Source organism: Heptranchias perlo, chromosome 6 (genome assembly GCF_035084215.1).
Source record: "Heptranchias perlo isolate sHepPer1 chromosome 6, sHepPer1.hap1, whole genome shotgun sequence".
NCBI lineage: Eukaryota > Metazoa > Chordata > Chondrichthyes > Hexanchiformes > Hexanchidae > Heptranchias > Heptranchias perlo.
In genome coordinates, this window is record NC_090330.1 from 9,741,391 (window position 1) to 9,763,071 (window position 21,681).

Genomic DNA, 21,681 nt, shown 5'->3' on the forward strand with positions numbered 1-21,681 from the left:
AAGGAGGCCATTCGGCCCATCATGCCTGTGCCAGCTCTTTGAAAGAGCTATCCAATTAGTCCCATTACCCCACTCTTTCCCCATAGCCCTGCAATTTTTTCCTTTTCAAATATGTATCCAATTCCCTTTTGAAAGTTACTATTGAATCCACCACCCTTTCAGGCAGTGCATTCCAGATCATAACAACTCGCTGCATAAACAAAAGTCTCCTCATCTTCCCCCGTGTTTTGCCAATTATCTTAAATCTGCATTAATAATTTTAAAATAATTTTAATATGAGATAAATATGTGAATTGAACATTGGTGGCGTGTTTTAGCTTTAACAGTTCTAATTACATGCGTGGGTCTTATTTAAAAGGAATAGATCTTGACTCCTTTATCTTGGAGGAAACATTTTAGACGGGTGCTTAAATATGTCACAGATTAAACATCAGTGTTATAAGTCTAGAGAGAGGAATTCTGCAACTGTTGCTTTATCCAGCAGTTAAAAGGGGTGATTTTCCAAATCGATGCTTCCAGTGCTGTAAAATGAATGGGTGGAAAATCATGTTGGCAGAATTTCCAATCTGCCTTTCTGGCTGGTGAAACTCCCCATTGGGAACTTGTAAAATCACTCTGAAAGCCAGTGTACACTTTGTTATAAGGCTTCCTTGTGAATTAGTTCCTTAATATTGATTGCTCTGCAAGTCCTAATCATGGCTGTTTCTTCAGAGTTTCTGCTGATCTCTCCAGAAAGTCCCCCTCATTAACGCACAACTTGTAGTGAGTCTCGTACAGGTGAGATAAAAAGAAAAGCTGTGAATGCTAGAAATCTAAAACAAAAACAGAACATGGTGGAAACATCACTAAAACAGATTATCTGGTCATTCTCACATTGCTGTTTGTGGGACCTTGCTGTGCACAAATTGACTGCCGCGATTCCTACATTACAACAGTGATTACACTTAAAAAAAAAAGTACTTCATTGGCTCTAAAGCGATTTGGGACGTCCTGAGGTTGTGAAAGGCTCTATATAAATGCCAGTCTTTTTTTTTACCTACTAAAAGTTTTCTTTTGCCCATGTCAATATCTGTTCGGGCTTTTTTTTCCTCCGATTCATTCCCTGCAGTCTTATACTGGAACTCTTTAATCTCAACCTTCATTTGACTGTGAAATTAAGGGTTGAAATGGATTTCTAATTAGGTATGAGCAAATTGTTTTTAAATATCTGGGGCCTAATCTTATAGCTGTCGTACCAATACTAAATTGCATCAGTGTGACAATCCATAGTATGATTACAATTCTCTGATGTGCAAACCATGCGGCACATTCAACCCTCCCCCTTCCCCTGCCATTAGCAGTGACAAAGAGCTTTACCAAAGTCATCTGGACGTATCTTGCTGGAAAAATAACGGCGTGTTAATGACGCATCCCATTATTAATGTGCAATTCGGCCAGCAAATTCAGGGGATTAAGAGATACGCCATGTGTAGGGAATCCCCAGAACTTGCTGATTGATTTACGCCACTCCACCGTTTGCTTCGCACAAACAGCATCTCGCCCTTAGCCTCCACATTATTTGTAAGAACTTTTTTTTTTATTCGTTCACGGGATATGGGCGTCGCTGGCAAGGCCGGCATTTATTGCCCATCCCTAATTGCCCTCGAGAAGGTGGTGGTGAGCCGCCTTCTTGAACCGCTGCAGTCCGTGTGGTGAAGGTTCTCCCACAGTGCTGTTAGGAAGGGAGTTCAAGGATTTTGAGCCAGCGACGATGAAGGAACGGCGATATATTTCCATTCGAACGTACTTGGGCCCCCTCTGGCCATGTCTGGCTTGCTGCCAGATTTCACTGGTAGGTCTGGCGCTGTGCATGGCCTGAGGTTAAAATCGCGCCTGGGTCCTGATTGCATTGTGGGCCCCTGACTTTTACATATTTAAGAGGCTCTCCCAACACCTAAATCAGCGCGGGTACGAACGCGACAGGAACGCTGCGGGAAATGCCTGACTGCCATTTTAACCACCCGACTGCCCTGTTCCCTCCGGGCGGGCAGGGTTATAATTGGCCCTAGAGTGTCACCATAACCACACCGCCATTTCATTCATTGAAAAATATAGATGAACCATTTCAAGACTCACCTTGGTGACCATGGAGGGAATAGCACCCTCAAGATTTCTTCACTTTACACGGCCATTTTCTCCTCGACATCCCACGGTAATAATTTCACGAGGAAGCTCATTTAACGAGAGGCATCAGTATTAATTCAGTGATGCCTAAATCGGTGTTGTGCTAGAATTTTTTTTAATTGAGAAATTTAGTTGGAGTACAACCTATTCCTAATCCACTCCTGCTAATGCTCAGCATCCATTTTTGCACCTGTGAAGCACCCTGGGACATTTAATATGTTAATGATGCTATACAAATGTTGTTTTAAGTGTTGTTGTTAAGCAGTCATACATTAACATTAATATTCAAAGAGCCCAATTTCCAAGCGAACGCATCTTAAGTGTTCCATAGTGCATCATTGTGATTAGTGTATTTCCCACTCCAGCTCTCCTTATGTCCCCTCTCTAAGTGAGATTGTCAACTTAATACCAATTATTGCCAAGTCGCTGATAGTTTTGTGCTGTGGACTTTCGCCCTGTTAGAGATGAGACTGCCCAAATTTATTTTATTAAAGGCTCTTACTCAGAGAGAGGAGACTTTACTCTGGGCTGGATTGAAATGCAGATTCTAGAGGTGACCCACTGCAGTACCCAGGTCCATTGATGGCAGAGCCTTCAGTTGTCTTGGCCCCACACTTTGGAAGTTACATAGAATTACATAGAATTTACACCACAGAAACAGGTCATTTAGCCCAACTGGTCTTTGCCAGTGTTTATACTCCACACGAGCCTCCACCCACCCCACATCATCTAACCCTATCAGCATATCCTTTGATTCCTTTTTCTCTCATGTGCTTGTCTAGCTTCCCCTTAAATGCATCTATGCTATGGATGATGTTGAAGGCAAGCCTGAAGATGAGGAATAGGAGGAAGCTCAGGGTGCATTCTGGTTATTCCCAAGGTGATCCTATGGAAATGGGAAGGGCAGCCATTGGAGAAGGCCTCAACTATTCACCGTATTTATTAACAACTTAGATGAGGGGATAGAGAGCCACATATCCAAGTTTGCTGATGGCACAAAGATAGGCAGCATTGTAAGCAATGTAGATGGAAGCATAAAATTACAAATTAATAGATTAAGTGAATTGGCAAAATTATGGCAAATGGATTTCAATGTAGGCAAGTGTGAGGTCATCCACTTTGGACCTAAATAGGATACATCAGAGTACTTTCTAAATGGTGAAAAACCCAAAACAGTGGAGGTCCAAAGAGACTTAGGAGTCCATGTACATAGATCATTAAAATGTCATGGACACGTACAGAAAATAATCATAACGTCTAGAGGACTAGAATATAAGGGGGGTAGAAGTTATGTTACAGCTATACAAAGCCCTGGTTAAACCACACCTGGAGTACTGTGTTCAGTTCTGGGCACCGCACCTTAGGAAGGATATATTGGCCTTGGAGGGAGTGCAGCGTAGATTTACTAGAATGATACCTGGACTCCAAGGGTTAAATTACGAGGAGAGATTACACAATCTAGGGTTGTACTCCCTGGAATTTAGACGATTAAGGGGTGATTTGATAAAAGTTTTCAAGATATTAAGGGGAACTGATAGGGTAGATAGAGAGAAACTCTCTCCGCTGGTTGGGGAGTCAAGGACTCGGGAACATAGCCTAAAAATTAGAGCCAGGACTTTCAGGAGTGAAGTTAGGAAACACTTCCACACGCAAAGGTGGTAGAAGTTTGGAACTCTCTTCCGCAAACGGCAGTTGATGCTAGCTCAATTGTTACTTTTAAATCTGACATTGATAGATTTTTGTTAACCAAAGGTATTAAGGGATATGGGGCTAAGGCAGGTAGAGAGAGTTAGGTCACAGATCATCCATGATCTCATTGAACGGTGGAATAGGCTTGAGGGGCTAAATGGCCTACTCCCGTTCCTATGTTCCTAATTCGGGGGTTGGCTTATGTTGACAGGTAGGAATAGAACAAAGTGGCTGTGTCACAGAAGGTTCCTCTGCGTGCCTTGTACCATAATCATGGATGTATTTATAAAGAACGAGTTTACATTTTGCTATATATGAGGGTGAATTTACTGATCCCATGCTGGGCGGTGAGCCACACTCACTGTGAATTAAAACACCAGTTCTCCAACCCATGCTTCCTTTGAGTGCAAGAGGATCAGTGAATTCACCCTTATATAGTGCACTGAGGCAGAATATTTAAATATTGGCTGGAGTGGGGCATCTTGCGGCGTGCCCCGTTAGTTAGACTTTTTCCCCTCACCCTTCAGCTCGAAAAATTTCATGATTCTGTTTTAATTTTATGCTCGACTTTGCCAGGGTTTTTTTTTATTCTTGGTGCCTGCCGTTCGAGAGGAAGTGATGGAGCTATAGAGCTAGCAACGGGGCACCTGGGACCTTAGTGAACGATGGGACCAACAGTCTCTCTCCTTAACCATTGAGATTTAAGGATTGAGAAAGTAACAGAGGGACGAAAGAGAAGGAAATAGGGTGAATTAGAGTCAAATCAGGTGCAGAAAGTGAAATAAAGAGAGGGAAGAAAAGATTGGATTAAGTGAGAGCGAGAAAAAAAGACATAAAGGAAAAGAGAAAACTAAAAAATATATAAAATTTTAAAAATCTCCAACACCAATTTACTACCTGCAGGAATGAGACTCCACAGTTTCTATTGTTCCCTTTCTGGGCCTGAGAGGTTGGGCGGCATTGCAGGAATATAAATCTCCTCATTAAAAAGTTCCTTACGCTGTTAAGTACCAGCCCTAACATTCTGCGGCGAGTTTTTTTTTATTCGTTCATGGGATGTGGGCGTCGTTGGCAAGGCCAGCATTTATTGCCCATCCCTAATTGCCCTCGAGAAGGTGGTGGTGAGCCGCCTTCTTGAACCGCTGCAGTCCGTGTGGTGATGGTTCTCCCACAGTGCTGTTAGGAAGGGAGTTCCAGGATTTTGACTCAGCGACAATGAAGGAACGGCGATATATTTCCAAGTCGGGATGGTGTGTGACTTGGAGGGGAACGTGCAGGTGGTGTTGTTCCCATGCGCCTGCTGCTCTTGTCCTTCTAGATGGTAGAGGTCGCGGGTTTTGGAGGTGCTATCGATGAAGCCTTGGTGAGTTGCTGCAGTGCATCCTGTGGATGGTGCACACTGCAGCCACAGTGCGCCGGTGGTGAAGGGAATGAATGTTTAGGGTGGTGGATGGGGTGCCAATCAAGCGGGCTGCTTTATCTTGGATGGTGTCGAGCTTCTTGAGTGTTGTTGGAGCTGCACTCATCCAGGCAAGTGGAGAGTATTCCATCACACTCCTGACTTGTGCCTTGTAGATGGTGGAAAGGCTTTGGGGAGTCAGGAGGTGAGTCACTCGCCGCAGAATACCCAGCCTCTGACCTGCTCTCGTAGCCACAGTATTTATATGGCTGGTCCAGTTAAGTTTCTGGTCAATGGTGACCCCCAGGATGTTGATGGTGGGGGATTCGGCGATGGTAATGCCGTTGAATGTCAAGGGGAGGTGGTTAGACTCTCTCTTGTTGGAGATGGTCATTGCCTGGCACTTATCTGGCGCGAATGTTACTTGCCACTTAATTGGTAATTAATGCACAAATGCAACAATTTCTTGAAACTCGCTGGGAGGTTGAGGGCGAGTTGTCGTTTTCACGAGGCTAACGGCGGAACGGCGCAAACTGTCCAGCAACTTGTGGCGATTCGCAGCTCACGGGGCATCTCTTCCTCGCCACAAATCGCTGAACGATTTACACACCAATGACGGCGAGCGCCGTTAAACTCGGCGTTACTTTTGCCGGCAAATTCTGGCCCGCTAATTTTGGCAGCTTTTTTTGTTCTTTTCACTGTCTCTTTTCCTCCTGCAGACCTCGACCCAAGGAGCTTCCACCGTGATATACGCGGCAGTTGCGCCGGACTTGGATGGGATGGGAGGTTCCTACTACGCCAACGGTCAGAAGACGAAATCTGCGGACATTTCGTACGACGAGGACCTTCAGAGAAAACTTTGGACCCAGAGCTGCGATCTAGTTGGGATTCTGGAGACGCACGAACACGCCTCGTGAAGAAAAAAATGAAGAGGCTGCGCCATTCATGTTACGCGAGGACTGACTGTGCGAGCTCTATGGCTCAGTCACTTCCTCTCGAACGGCAGGCACCGAGAATAAAAACAAAACAACCCTGGGAAATTCAAGCATAAAATTAAAACAGACTCATGAATAATTAATTCATTTGCTCACCGTGTTCATTAGCAAATCGAAATCGACATCCTTTGGTTGTTTAGCTCGATTCATTACATTGACTAAGTTTCCAAGTTAATATAAATAAGTATGATCATACTAGACATGTCAAAGTATGAGAGAGAGAGAAAATATACACATGCACTTTCTTACTGTACTGTTCCAGTACTTAATTACTGCCTGTAGAGGCCGCTAGTGCTCTATGTAACTACTTCCAATAAAGGGGTTTCCTCCATCAGACTACCAGTTCTGATAAAAGATCCAACCCAGAATAATGACCTGTTTTTCTGCCTGAACTGCTGATCAACCTATTGTACATTAAGCAGCATTTTTAGGGTTTAGTTTGGACTTCCAGCATTTGCACTTTTCCTTTACTATGTAGCTGCTGTGTCGATATCTGATGGCAGAAACTGGGTACGACATCAACTTGCCTTTAACATAGTAAAACGTCCCACGGCGCTTTCCTGGAGTGTAACCAGACGAAAATGTCACCGAGTCATAGAAGGAGACATTAGGACAGGTGACCAAACGCTTGATCAAAGAGTTAGGTTTTAAGCAGCGTCTTAAAGGAGGATAGAGAGGTGGAGAGGTTTAGGGAGACAATTCCAGAGCTTAGAGCCTAGAGATAGGGAGGGGCGAGGCCACAGAGGGATCTGAACACAGGGATAAGAATTTTAAAATTGAGATGTTTACCGTGGGTTTAGCAATGGGATTGTCATCCATTTTCTTCAGTGCACCAATAATCACTACAGTGAGATGAGAGTTATAAAATGAAAAGAAAATTGGGTTTTCTTCCATGCAACAATCTTCAGCAATCATTGCTGCAGTGAAGTGCAGCTGTTATATTCCTTGCTTTCATTTTAATGTTGCACTTTCTGCACTGTTCCTCTCTGTACTTTTCAGGTTTTCAGATGTTCCAGTGTTGTCCCCCTTTTCTCTCTAACAATTCTATGGTTGAACTCAGTATGGTTTCAAATCCCTCCATGGCCTCGCCCCTCCCTATCTCTGTAACCTCCTCCAGCCCGACAACCGTCCAAGATCTCTGTGCTCCTCCAAAAGCCCATACTCATAATATCATAGTAGATACAGCACAGGAGGAGGCAATTAGGCCCATTGTGCCTGTGTTGACTCTTTGAAAGAGCTATCCAATTAGTCCCACTCCCCTGCTCTTTCCCCATAGCCCTGTAATTTTTTTTCCCTTCAAGTATTTATCTAGTTCCCTTTTGAAAGTTACTATTGAATATACTTCCACCTCCCTTTCAGTCCAGATCATTACAACTCACTGTGTTAAAAAAAAATGTTTCCTCATGTCGCCTCTGGCTCTTTTGTGATCACCTTAAATCTGTGTCCTCTGGTTACTGACCCTTCTGCCACTGGAAACAGTTTCTCCTTATTTATTCTATCAAAACCGTTCATGATTTTGAACACCTCTATTAAATCTCCTCTTAACCTTCTCTGCTCTAAGGAGAACAATCCCAGCTTCTCCAGTCTCTCCACATAACTGAAGTCTGTCATCCTTGGTACCATTCTAGTAAATCTCCTCTGCACCCTCTCTAAGGCCTTGGTACCCTTCCTAAAGTGTGGTGCCCAGAATAGAACATAATACTCCAGCTGAGGCCTAACCAGTATTTTATGAAGGTTTAGCATAACCTCCTTGCTATTGTACTGCTATGAATGAAGCCCAGGATCACATATGCTTTTTTAGCAGCCCTCTCAACTTATCCTGCCACCTTCAAAGATTTGTGTACAGGTACCCCCAGGTCTGTCTGATCCTGCATCCCGTTTAAAATTGTAAAATGTAAGGAATCTTACAACACCAGGTTATAGTCCAACAGTTTTATTTGAAAATCACAAACTTTATGTATCACTGTGTGCAGATTGGTTCATCTAATCTAATGAGAGGGTATAGGAAGATTCCAGGTATCTGGAATCTGAGATGGGTGGAAAAATGAAAGAAATTGTTATTGTCCTCTTTGGGAATTAGTTTCTAAATGTGCTAGTCGGAGTTTTCAGGATTATGAAAGTGATTTGACAAAATTCTGATCCTGGTAAAGGGGGAGCCCCAATGTGGCATCCAAGCAGGATTCTCCAGGTAGCACCCAAAGGAATGTGTGCATTACCTCATGACTCCTGCTTGAATGATATATTAGGACTTCCTTTGAGAATGGTGAACGATGGCCTAGCTAGGAGTGTCATTTTTTTTTAAAAAGTACCATGCTGTCATTTGATTGATGCAACCCGGAATTTTTTTTCCTGTGTTTCTCTCAGCCTGATGATAAAAGATGTTGAATAATACTTAAGGGACCAGAACCGTAATTAAAGCCTTGTCATCACACACCTCCACGAAAATTAATAAATTGGCAGTTGGAACAGAGCAGGCAGTTAGTACGATATTAGCTGTATTACCCGACTGATGATATTTTTCTGTTTCCTTTCTCCACCCCTCAGCACCCCCCACCCCCCACATTGCAGTGTGGAAATGTATCTCCAAACAGGTGTTGCTCACTAACCTTCTGTCCAAGGCCACAAATTCAATCAATGGCTTGTTGGAGGTCCCTCCCAGGAACGCTTGTAACACGTTGCACCATGGAGTGATGGGACGAGAGTCGACATCTCTGACTCCTCACAGGGCAAGCTTCTGGTTTCGATCAAGCTACTGCAGCCATTGCCAGGTTGATTTCTAGGCACTTCCCCGGAGAAGGAGGACTAATAGTTCTATTAAATCGTCCGACACTGATTTTACTTCCATGCAGTAATGAGGGAGTGCTGCACTGTTGGGGGTGCCGTCTTTCAGATGAGACGATAAACTGAGGCCCATTGACTGGCCAATATTTATCCCTTAACCAACACCACTAAAAACAGATTGTCTGGTCATTTTCTTATTGCTGTTTGTGGGACCTTGCTGTGCGTAAATCGGCTGCCGCGTTTCTTACATTACAACAGTGACTACACTTCAAAAGTACTTAATTGGCTATAAACCGCTATGGGCCGTCCAGAGGTAATGAAAGGCGCTATATAAATTCAAGCAGAGTATTTATGTTAAACTTGTATAATACCTTGGTTAGACCACACTTGGAGTACTGTGCACGGTTCTAGTCTCCATACTATAGAAAGGATATAGATGCATTGGAAAGGATGCAAAAAGGTTTCACAAGGATGATACTTGAACTGAGAGGATATACTTCTCAGGAAAGGCTGGGGCTCTTTTCTCTAAAAAGAGAAGGCTGAGGGGTGACCTGATAGAGGTTTTTAAGATAATGAAAGGATTTGACAGGATAGACGTTGAGAAAATGTTACCACTTGTGGGGGAGTCCAAAACTAGAGGTCATAATTATAAAATAGTCGCTAATAAATCCAATAGGGAATTCAGGAGAAACTTCTTTAACCAGAGAGTAGTTAGAATGTGGAACACGCTACCACAAAGAGTAGTTGAGGCAAATAGCATAGATACATTTAAGGGGAAGCTAGATAAGCACATGAGGGAGAAAAGAATAGAAGGATATCCTGACATGGGTTAGATGAAATAGGGAAGGAGGAGGCTCGTGTGCAGCATAAACGCCGGCATGGACCAGTTGGGCCGAATGGCCTGTTTCTGTGCTGTAGTTTCGATGTAACTCAATGTAAGTTACTTCTTTCTATCCACCAGAATTTTCATGCATAATGGGGGACCAGCGCAGTCAAGACTGCAAGCATTTTTATGTCTCAGAGCATAGCACTCCCGCTGTAACAGCTGTTCGGTCAAGTTTTCCATGCACAGCTTGTCCATGGACCCGCCCATGACTCCATGTACCAGGCCTTCCACAGACCCGAGAGAGACCGCTCCAAAGGCCCTGCTGAGCCAACTGCCTGACCCCAGCTACACCGTTGAGCGCTAAAGGAGTTTGCACTCACTTCCAGCAATCTCGGCCTAATTATTTTGAAGTCAATAGTTCTCTTGAGATTACACATCATGGAGGTTGCCACAAGGATTGCTGGGAGTGAGTGCGTACTCTCTTTAGCACTCATAGAGTCATAGAGTTATACAGCACGGATAGAGGCCCTTCGGCCCATCGTGTCCGCGCCGGCCATCAAGCCCTGTCTAATCTAATCCCATATTCCAGCATTTGGTCTGTAGCCTTGTATGCTATGGCATTTCAAGTGCTCATCCAAATGCTTCTTGAATGTTGTGAGGGTTCCTGCCTCCACAACCCTTTCAGGCAGTGAGTTCCAGACTCCAACCACCCTCTGGGTGAAAAAATTCTTTCTCAAATCCCCTCTAAACCTCCCGCCTTTTACCTTGAATCTATGCCCCCTTGTTATAGAACCCTCAACGAAGGGAAAAAGCTCCTTAGTATCCATCCTATCTGTGCCCTTCATAATTTTGTACACCTCAATCATGTCCCCCCTCAGCCTCCTCTGCTCCAAGGAAAACAAACCCAATCTTCCCAGTCTCTCATCATAGCTGAAGCGCTCCAGCCCTGGTAACATCCTGGTGAATCTCCTCTGCACCCTCTCCAAAGCGATCACATCCTTCCTGTAGTGTGGCGACCAGAACTGCACACAGTACTCCAGCTGTGGCCTAACCAGTGTTTTATACAGCCTTACTGAAATCCATGTATACCACATCCACTGCGTTACCCTCATCCACACGCCTAGTCACCCCCTCAAAAAATTCAATCAAATTAGTCAGACATGATCTTCCCTTGACAAAGCCATGTTGACTATCCCTGATTAATCCTTGCTTCTCCAAGTGGAGACTAATTTTGTCCTTCAGAATTTTTTCCAATAATTTTCCTACCACTGATGTTAGGCTCACTGGCCTGTAGTTCCCCGGTTTTTCCCTACTCCCCTTCTTGAATAATGGTATTACATTAGCGGTTCTCCAGTCCTCTGGCACATCCCCTGTGGCCAGAGAGGTTCTGAATATATGTGTCAGAGCCCCCGCAATCTCCTCCTTTGCCTCACACAGTAGCCTGGGATACATTTCGTCCGGGCCTGGGGATTTATCCATTTTTAGGCCTGCTAAAACCGCCAATACCTCCTCCCGCTCGATGTTAATATGTTCGATATATCACAGTCCCCCTGCCGTATTTCTATGTCTACATCGTCCTTCTCCATCGTGAAAACAGATGCAAAAAATTCATTTAGAACCCCTCCTACATCTGCCGGCTCCACACACAGATTGCCATTTTTGTCCCTAATGGGCCCTATTTTTTCCCTAGTCATCCTCTTACCCTTAATATACTTATAAAACATCTTAGGATTTTCCTTTATTTTGCTCGCCAGTGTTATTTCATGGCCCCTCCTTGATCTCCTAATTTCTTTTTTAAGTATCCCCCTGCACTTTTTGTACTCCTCTAGGGCTTCCTCCGTCTTTAGCCTTTTGTATCTGCCAAAAGCCCTCCTTTTTTTCCTAATCCATTCTCGTATATCCCCTGACATCCAAGGTTCCCTGGAGTTCTTGGAACCACCCTTGACCTTTACGGGAACATGTTGCCATTGTATGGTCTCAATCTCCCTTCTGAAAGACTCCCATTGCTCCGATGCGGATTTTCCTACAAGCAGCTGATCCCAGTCCATTTTGGCCAGATCCTGCCTTATCCTATTAAAATCGGCCTTCCCCCAATTTAGAACCTTTATTTCCGGCCCCTCCCTGTCCTTTTCCATGACCACCTTAAATCTTACCGAATTATGGTCACTGTCACCAAAGTGCTCACCTACTAGCACTTCTTCCACTTGGCCGGCCACATTCCCTAGAATTAGGTCCAGTACCGCCCCCTCTCTTGTAGAACTTTCTACATGCTGGCTCAAAAAGCTCTCCTGGATGCACGTTAAGAATTTTGTACCCTCTAAGCCTTTTACACTCTGAGTATCCCAGTTAATATTGGGGAAGTTGAAATCCCCCACGATTATTACCCTATTATTTGCACAATTTTCTGAGATTTGCCTACATATCTGTTCCTCTATCTCCCCCTGACTGTTTGGGGGTCTATAGTACACTCCCATCAAAGTGCTTGCCCCCTTTTTGTTTTTAAGCTCCACCCATATGGCCTCATTAGAGGAACCTGCTAATATATCATCCCTCCTTATGGCAGTAATTGATTCTTTAATTAATATTGCGACCCCCCCTCCTCTTATACCTCCCCCTCTGTCTCGCCTGAAGATTCTGTACCCCGGAATATTGAGCTGCCAGTCTTGCCTCTCCCTCAACCATGTCTCTGTGACAGCAACAATATCATACTCCCATGTGTTTATCAACACCTTCAGTTCATCCACCTTATTCGCAAGACTCCTTGCATTAAAATAGATGCCATCCAGCCTTGCCCTTACATATTTGCCCTGTCTTCCAAGCTGACTTGTTTTTTTCTCTATATTTGGCTGCGCATCACCCCCTATTGTAGCTCCACTCTGTATCCCATCCCCCTGCCAAGTTAGTTTAAACCCCCCCCAACAGTGCTAGCAAACCTCCCCGCAAGGATATTTGTCCCGCTCTGGTTCAGGTGCAACCCGTCCGACTTGTACAAGTCCCACCTTCCCCAGAAGCAGGCCCAGTGATCCAGGAAACTGAAACCCTCCCTCCTGCACCAACTCTTTAGCCATGCATTCATCTGCTCTATTCTCCAATTTCTATACTCACTAGCCCGTGGCACTGGGAGTAATCCAGAGATTACAACCTTTGAGGTCCTGCTCTTTAATCTGCTACCTAGCTCCCTAAATTCTTGATGCAGGACCTCATCTCCCTTCCTACCTATGTCGTTGGTCCCAATGTGGACCACGACCTCTGCCTGCTCACCCTCCCCCTTGAGAATGCCCTGTAGCCGCTCAGTGACATCCATGACCCTGGCACCAGGGAGGCAACAAACCATCCTGGAGTCACGTTTACGGCCACAGAAACGCCTGTCTGTTCCCCTTACGATAGAATCCCCTACCACTATAGCTCTTCCACTCTTTTTCCTCCCAGCCTGTGCAGCAGAGCTACCCCTGGTGCCAGGAAGTTGGCTGCTGCTGCCTTCCCCTGATAAGTCATCCCCCTCAACAATATCCAAAGCGGTATATTTGTTTGAGAGGGGGACGGCGACAGGGGACCCCTGCACTGCCTGCCTGCTCTTCTTACTCTGCCTGGTGGTCACCCACTTACTTCCTGCCTGTACAACCTTTACCTGCGGTGTGACCATCTCACTAAACGTGCTATCCACGACGTTCTCAGCATCGCGAATGCTCCATAATGAATCCATCCGCAGCTCCAGTGCTGCAATGCGGTTTGTCAGTTGCTGCAGCTGGATACATTTCCCGCACACATGGTCGTCAGGGACACCGGAAGGGTCCCTGATTTCCCACATAGAGCAGGAAGAGCATAACACGGGGCTGGGCTGTCCTGACATGACTTATCCTTTAACTAATTAATTCAAATTAAATGAATCCCACCAATTTCACTTCAATTAAAAGGTATACTCAAGGGCCCTTGCTGAACAGCAGTCCCCCACTACACAACAGAGACCCAAGAATCCACAAACTCTAACCTTAGACAAATTCAGCAGGAAAATACTCACCAGCCAATCACTTACCTCTTCCTTGGTGACGTCCCACTTTGGATTACTTTTTGCTTCTTATTTATCTTAGGTCCAGGAGTTAAGTCCCTGAAAACAAAATATAAAATCGAACCTACCCTTTAAATTCCCTCTACCCCCCCCCCAAAAGGTTAGAGGAGGTGGGAGGGTGGGAGTCACTACTAGTGTAGTGTCTCGGGTTTAGCAACCGCTCCACCTATATACGGGTACCAATGAATTGGCCCCGCCCCCTGCCTTTGAAAAAGCCCGCGAAGCTCCTTCCCCGCTGGGGAAAAAGACTCCCGTAGGTGAGTTTAATTACTCACCTCAGGCCTCCGCTGCTCCCTTTATCGACTCGCCGCCGCTCCAACCAGGTCCGCTCCTCCTTCCCCGCTGCCGACCGCTCTGTGGGAGAGAGAAAGAAAGGCTCCTCCTCCGCCGCTTTCTCTGTAAAAGAAAGAAAGTCTTGCATTTATATAGCGCCTTTCATAACCTCAGGACGTCCCAAAGTGTTTTGCAGCCAATTAAGTATTTTTGAAGTGTATTCAAGTGTAATGGAAATGCGGCAGCCAGTTTGCGCACAGCATGGTTCCACAAATAACAATGTGATAATGACAAGATAATGTGTTTTTTAGTGATGTTGGTTGAGGGTTAAATATTGGCCAGGACACCGGGAGAACTCCTCTGCATTTCTTCAAAATAGTGCCATGGAATCTTTTACGTCCACCTGAGAGTGCAGACGGGGCCTCGGTTCAACATCTCATCTGAAAGGCGGCACTTCCGACAGTGCTGCACTCCCTCAGTACTGCACTGGAGTATCAGCCTAGATTTTGCATTCAAGTGCCTGGAGTGGGACCTGAACCCACAATCTTCTGATGCAGAGGTGAGAGTGCTAGCCACTGCAGTTGGGAGCACACAGTTGGTATTGGGGGTTGGTATTGGGGGAGCAATTTTGGCAGGTTTTCTCGGGTGTGCGGCAGCTACAGCTGGGTGCGTGGGGGAACTATGATTAGCTGATGGATTAGCTATTTGCAATGGCATCTAACCTTGCGAGCAGTAATAGAGTTTGGTGCTGATAGAGAGAAGCGAGGTGGGTGGTTGTGGAGAATCAGACCGATTGGCAGTGTAAAATAATTTGGTGGCGCTCAATTATCCGCCATTTTCATCTGCTGGGGGGGGTGGGGTTGGGGTGGGGGTCTCATGTATTACGGCAGATGATGAAGATTTCACTGTATTTTACTCGAATCTTTTCACGTTTCTGTACTGAAGCTGGGATAATCTTGTCTCCTAATACAATTCCCCTAGCTTCAAGAAAAAGAAAGAGAACTTCACTGGATCCCCTTTCAGTCAACATCCCACAGGCAGACAGGTCTTCAGTGGAGGGACAGTCAAGGGCACTGTGAGCAACAGGTCTACCAAGGGCCACAAGTGAAGAGGAGGTGAATTGGAAAAGGCCGTGGCTTGTAGTATGAATCTGAGTTTGCAGATGATACAAAGATGGGAGGGAAAGTAGAGAGTGAGGAGGACATAAAAAACCTACAAGGGGATATAGACAGGCTGGGTGAGTGGGCGGAGATTTGGCAGATGCAATACAATGTTGTAAAATGTGAGGTTATGCACTTTGGCAGGAAAATCGGAGAGAAACTGGAAAGTACTGCAGTACAAAGGGATCTGGGGGTCCTAGTGCAAGAAAATCAAAAGGTTAGTATGCAGGTGCAGCAGGTGATCAAGAAGGCCAACGGAATGTTGGCTTTTATTGCTAGGGGGATAGAATATAAAAACAGGGAGGTATTGCTGCAGTTATATAAGGTATTAGTGAGAACGCACCTGGAATACTGCATACAGTTTTGGTGTCCATACTTAAGAAAAGACATACTTGCTCTCGAGGCAGTACAAAGAAGGTTCACTCGGTTAATCCCGGGGATGAGGGGGCGGACATATGAGGAGAGGTTGAGTAGATTGGGACTCTACTCATTGGAGTTCAGAAGAATGAGAGGCGATCTTATTGAAACATATAAGATTGTGAAGGGGCTTGATCGGGTGGATGCGGTAAGGAGGTTCCCAAGGTTGGGTGAAACTAGAACTAGGGGGCATAATCTTAGAATAAGGGGCTGCTCTTTCAAAACTGAGATGAGGAGAAACTTCTTCACTCAGAGGGTGGTAGGTCTGTGGAATTTGCTGCCCCAGGAAGATGTGGAAGCTACATCATTAAATAAATTTAAAACAGAAATAGACAGTTTCCTAGAAGTAAAGGGAATTAGGGGTTACGGGGAGCGGGCAGGAAATTGGACATGAATTTAGATTTGAGGTTAGGACCAGATCAGCCATGATCTTATTGAATGGCGGAGCAGGCTCGAGGGGCTGATTGGCCTACTCCTGCTCCTATTTCTTATGTTCTTATGTTCTTATACCACTGCTGCAAATACGAATTAGAGAAGGCTGTTCATATATTAAAAACGGCAAATGTGAAATTTGAGAACGTACAGAGAAAATAAACTGGCCAAACCAGCATTTTGTACAAAGTCCAAACACTGGCAAGAGTAAAAGAAAAACATTCTTTTTGTTTTTCATTGAATTTAAGATGGTGTAGAAAACTTGTGGGTCCTACTTTAAAAGTAAGAAAGGCCTGCGTTTATGTAGTACCTTATCATCTCTCTGGGAAACATCTCAAAGTGCTTCATGCACAATGAATTAACTTTGAAGTATGGTGACCATGTTATGTAGGTAAACACAGCACCTGTTGTACACAGTAAGAGCCCACAGATGACCAGTTCACCTGCAGTGTTGGTTGAAGGAAAAATATTTGTCAGGGCACTGGGAAAAATTCATTGCTCCTCTTCAAATATGGGATTTATTTAACATTCACCTGAACCACCAGGACAGGCAGTTGGGGCTTCAGTTTAATGTCTCATCCAAAAGATAGTGCTGTAGAAAGCTTGCTGGCCTTACATTAATGAGTGAGAAAGGATGCACTCTGGTGGCATAGCAGTGTTGGTGAGAGTTATTTAATACAGACTGTGGCTCAAGCAAAGGTTTATGTTTAAACTTTAAGTCCATTCTAAATCAATTGGTCATCTGGTTTGAGTAGATTGTTTGTTGGGATGGTTTTGTAAAGATAAGTTCTCTTGTTAGATGCATTACCTCATCTATAAGCTGAGGATCACATCTGCTTGTGCCTGATGCCACTGCTATAAAAATAAAAGATTAGCTCATCACAGAATAGCTGAAAATAGGGTTAATGACTCACTGGGTTAATGCACCGCCTGGTGTAGTACTGAGCCGTATAGAAGGAAGGTGCCAGAATCAATTCCCAGTGGTAAGAATTGGCTTCAGTGTCCTTAGACCAAAGAATGAAATGTTGGCCCAGTTTCTTGTTCCTGCAATCCAGTGACCCCTGCTAGAAAGTACATATGTGGATACATCTCGAGTAGGATACGAGAAGGCTGCCTGAGTTTGTGGAACCAAAACCCTTATTGCTCTATCAAGCCCATTTCTGGGGAAGCTCTTCCAGCATGAATCTTCCCCATCCTGGATCAGATACAAGAAAAAACTTATCAACTGACCAGCTATCCTTCATTGGCAACCTCGAGCTTCTCTCTATCGCAGCCTTTCTTGTATTTCTCTGTTTTGTACTAGGGACCGACGGTCCTCTAAACGTTCCTCTCTTGATCTGCAAATATTCCCCTCAGTAGCTCTTTCTCCTTGCTACATTGAAATCAAGACTCATTACACCATCTCCTACTCAGCTGTGGCTCAGTGGTAGCACTCTCACCTCTGAGTCAGAAGCTTGTGGGTTCACAGACCCGCTCCAGAGACTTGAGCACCAAATCTAGGCTGGCACTCCAGTGCAGTACTGAGGAGGTGGCGTCTCGCAGATGAGATGTTAATCCGAGGCTCCATCTGCCCTTTCAGGTGGACGTAAAACATTCTATAGCACTATCTCGAAGAAGAGTTCTCCCCGGTGTCCTGGACACTATACCTCAGCCAAAGCACTAAAACAGTGTCATTTATCACGTTGCTGTTTGTGGGACCTTGCTGTGTGGAAATTGGCTGCTGCGTTTCCTACGTTACAACAGTGACCACATTTCAAAAGTACACAATTGGCTGTAAAGCACTTTGGGACATCCTAAGGATGTGAAAGGCACTTTTTAAATCTTGTTATTTAAAAAAAAATTATTCTTTCTAGCAAGGCCAGCATTTATTGTCCACCCCCAGATGCCTTTAATTGAGTGGCTTTCTAGGCCACTTCAGATGGCAGTTAAGCGTCAATCATGCTGGTGGGGGACTGGTGTCACATATAGGCCAGGCCGGATAAGGATGGCAGGTTTCCTTCCCTAAAGTATATGAATGAACCAGTAAGGTTTTTACGACAATCTGACAGCTTCATGGTCACTTTTTACTGATTCCAGCTTTTTATTTCCAATTTTTTTAAAACTGAATTCAAATTTTCAAACAGCCCTGGTGGGATTTGAACTTGCATTCTCTGGATTATTAGTCCAGTAACAATAACCACTACGCTATTTCATACAGCAAACCTGCTCCAAGCAGATGAAGCACCTGAGAAGGTTGGAGAAGATAAAGATGGTCCAAGACAAGGGGTCAGATACACCACCGAAAAAAAAAAGGGCTAAGATAAAGGGACTGAGGAAGAAGCAAAGTTCTAGTGAGTTCCGATTCTGCTAACTAACATTTTTATAGCAGTCAATTGTTCCTTTGTCTTGCTGACTCACATTGGATTCCACAAGTACCCACAGAGCTCTGTTGTCTTGGCCAAGTGACCATTCTTCAAGTGTGAGCCTAAACAGTGAATGTTGACAAGTTATTCAATCATGGGAAAGCGTCATAACTGAGTTGATAATTTCCACATCTGGCATCTACACATATTCACTTTTGTACAGGTCACTAGCTAGAAGCAAGTGCAGGAACCCTGACTGATTTTCTTTCGTCCCTTACTCACCCAGGGATACTGATATCAATTGTAGCACCTATACCATTCTATACTTCATTTTGCGAAAACTTTGTGAGATTGTGCGATAACATTTTGGGATATGGTATATGAGTAATTTGAGACATGACATGTGGTAAGTGTAGTATGCTTGGGAGGAACAGGTGACTTTGGACCTGTGGTTCCCAAAAGCTCTCTACCACTGGGGGTTTTCCTCACCTCCTGTCTGGGTCTGTTGTTGACTAATTGATAGAGATTGATGGCCATGATTGGTCAACAACTCCATTATCGTTGTATCATGCGACTACCAGGATGGTAGAAGGTGAACTAGATGGACCTCGGTCTTTTTTTGTCTTGCAATTCCTATGTTTCTGTGTTCCCTTGTGCCAAGTTAAAAGTCATGTATTGTAAAGTTATACATCATATCTCCATAAATGACTTTTTCACAACCAACACCTTGATTTCTGTCTTTACTGGAGGCACAAATGTATCTCCTGAGATGTGGCATGACCACAATAATGGTGCAGCAAGTTATGATAGGGAAAGGTTTTTACTGCCTCTTGATAAACAACATCCTCAAGCTAATTTACAGTGACAGCATCCAATTGGCTGCAGGTTGTTATCATCCATGAAGGATCCTTCACAGGGCCATTTCTGGAAATTGCCACATTATTATTCCAAATGTCTGAAAGGTATAAAACGGACATATCAATAACAATTCAAAGGAATTACCCTCCAACTGAAAACCTTGAATGACCAATATCATTTTGAACAAGCAAGTTGGACTCAGTTTAACATTTGAGGGTTAGCTCTTCATAGTCAATGGGCAGAAAATCGAACCTCTCGGATAGATAATGGTACCTCTGACAATGCAGTGCTCCCTCGGTAATGCACCAAAGTGTCAGCTTAAATTATGCAGTCATGCAGAGCTGTAACCCACAATCCTCTGAACCAGAAATGGGATTGCTACCATTTGAGGCAAGCTGACACACACTTTAGTAATGATTTAGATGATGCAAGTTTAGTTTTAAAAGCCTGTAGATTTTAGGAAAAAGGGAAGATTTAGTGGGGTGAGGAATTCTACAGTGTGGAGTCCTGAGATAATACATGCATTTTAAATTCATAAACAGATACAAAAATTGAAGATCCCACTGCCAAGCTATGGAATTAATATGCAAGTAGTTATAACCTAGCCCTCTGGGAGTAAATGGTTTTAAAAGTCAGAAAATAAAAGTATTAATCTAATGAGATCCACCCTCTAGTAATTGATTGGTGTTTTAGTCAATCCGTCACCACCCATGTGGATTGATGTAAGAGTTGTTAAAACTCCCAGTGGTTCAATGGGTAAACGCAACATGGAAAACACCTTAGAGACCAGATGGGCCCAGGTTCAATCTCTGGCCTATTCCGAGTTAGCTAATCTCAGCCGAGGCAACAGTTGGGTGACCCAACTGGGCTCAATGGGCTAGACCTTGACTTTTTGCGATAGAGTAAAATGGGCTGCTGACTCATTTATCACCCGTTTTACACTATCACACAGAGTCAAGATCCATCCCAGTTCCCCTGGGCTAAGCAAGGAAACGATTTAGCCAGGCTTTGTGCTCCTGATTGCTATTCAATGACCTGTGCTGGGCTGGAAATGCGTGTATGCGGGGACAGTGGGTGAAAACAGGTTTTCGCTCAGCTGTAATGTCCTGCATGGTCAAATAGTCTTCACATTTGAGGAATGGCCACTCGGGTGCTTCACTGAAGGGGACCATAGGCTTGTGGAACTGCATCCCTACAAGAGTCAATGTTTACAGGAGAGGAGGAGAGAATGCTGGAAAGCAACCTGCAAAGGAAAGATTACCCTTACTGCTAAAATTACCATTTTCTACTGCTACCATTACCACCCATTTCAAAATGTTCTCTCAGCCAGTGAGGGGTCTGAGAATGGGTTACAGGCAACGTAGCAGTGCTTATTGCTGTAATCTACCAGTTTTACTTACTGTTCCTTATAATTGGTATCACGGTAAACGATTCAGTGCGGAGCAGTCCATACCATCACACGTTTATTATTTTCTATTACAGGGTCATAGCTACCTCCTAATGGTAATAACAGGAGATTAAGTGTGCCTCGTGTTTCAATCAGCTACCTGTCCTCTACTCAAGCATGAAACACATTGGAATATTCACCACTGTCATTAGTAGATGGATTTAAGCTGGTAAATTTGAAAGAAATATATGAGGCTTCAATTGTCCACGTGAGGCAGGCTTTGTATTTCTGCCACTGGCGGTACTGAGCTGTCTCAGAGACAATGACACAAACCACTTATGCATCACCACCTTTGACCTCTCAATATTAACGTGACAAATGCAAAGTTTTCTTTTCTCCAATGGATTAAGATTTGGTGCGACTGAGAATCTGGTCACTGGATTTGATTAATATATCTCCTAACCTATTCCAGGGTAATTATAACTTAATATGCAGGATTTAAAAAAAAGACCTTGGATATTAAATACTTCCTGGAGGCTGTAAATTTTCAATTGCAATGTATGTAAAGTATTAGCTGGAAAGCCGATAGTAATTTATTCCAGTATAAAATTAGCCTCAGCTAAAGGCAATAGAATGATTGCAGGACTGGTGAAAGTAAATGGGCCTTCGATTGGAAGCAGGGTAGAATGCAAAACCATTCTGTCTCTGGGTATCCTCAATCTTTTCCTTAGATGTAATTGTAAAAATCTAGACTTCTTTTTGATTGTTCTTAACTCCACCTGCTTGTATTCTCACCCTATCCCTCAATCTTTTCTCTCTCTAGAAACAAATCCAATTGCCACTTGAATCCATTTATATTATCTGCTTCAGTGGCCTTCCGGGTAACTTGTTCC

At 44.2% G+C, this 21,681-nt stretch overlaps 1 protein-coding gene across 2 annotated transcripts in view; it reads left to right on the forward strand.

Annotated features, from left to right (window-relative positions):
* Positions 1 to 6,607, forward strand: part of dhrsx (dehydrogenase/reductase (SDR family) X-linked) — a 179,938-nt gene extending 173,331 nt beyond the window's left edge. For both annotated transcript variants that reach the window (XM_067985724.1, XM_067985725.1), the window contains exon 7: positions 5,971 to 6,607. In XM_067985724.1, coding sequence (XP_067841825.1) covers positions 5,971 to 6,168 — 198 coding nt within the window. In that variant the 3' untranslated portion in view covers positions 6,169 to 6,607. The remainder of the gene's footprint in view (positions 1 to 5,970) is intronic.
* Positions 6,608 to 21,681: the final 15,074 nt, after the last annotated feature.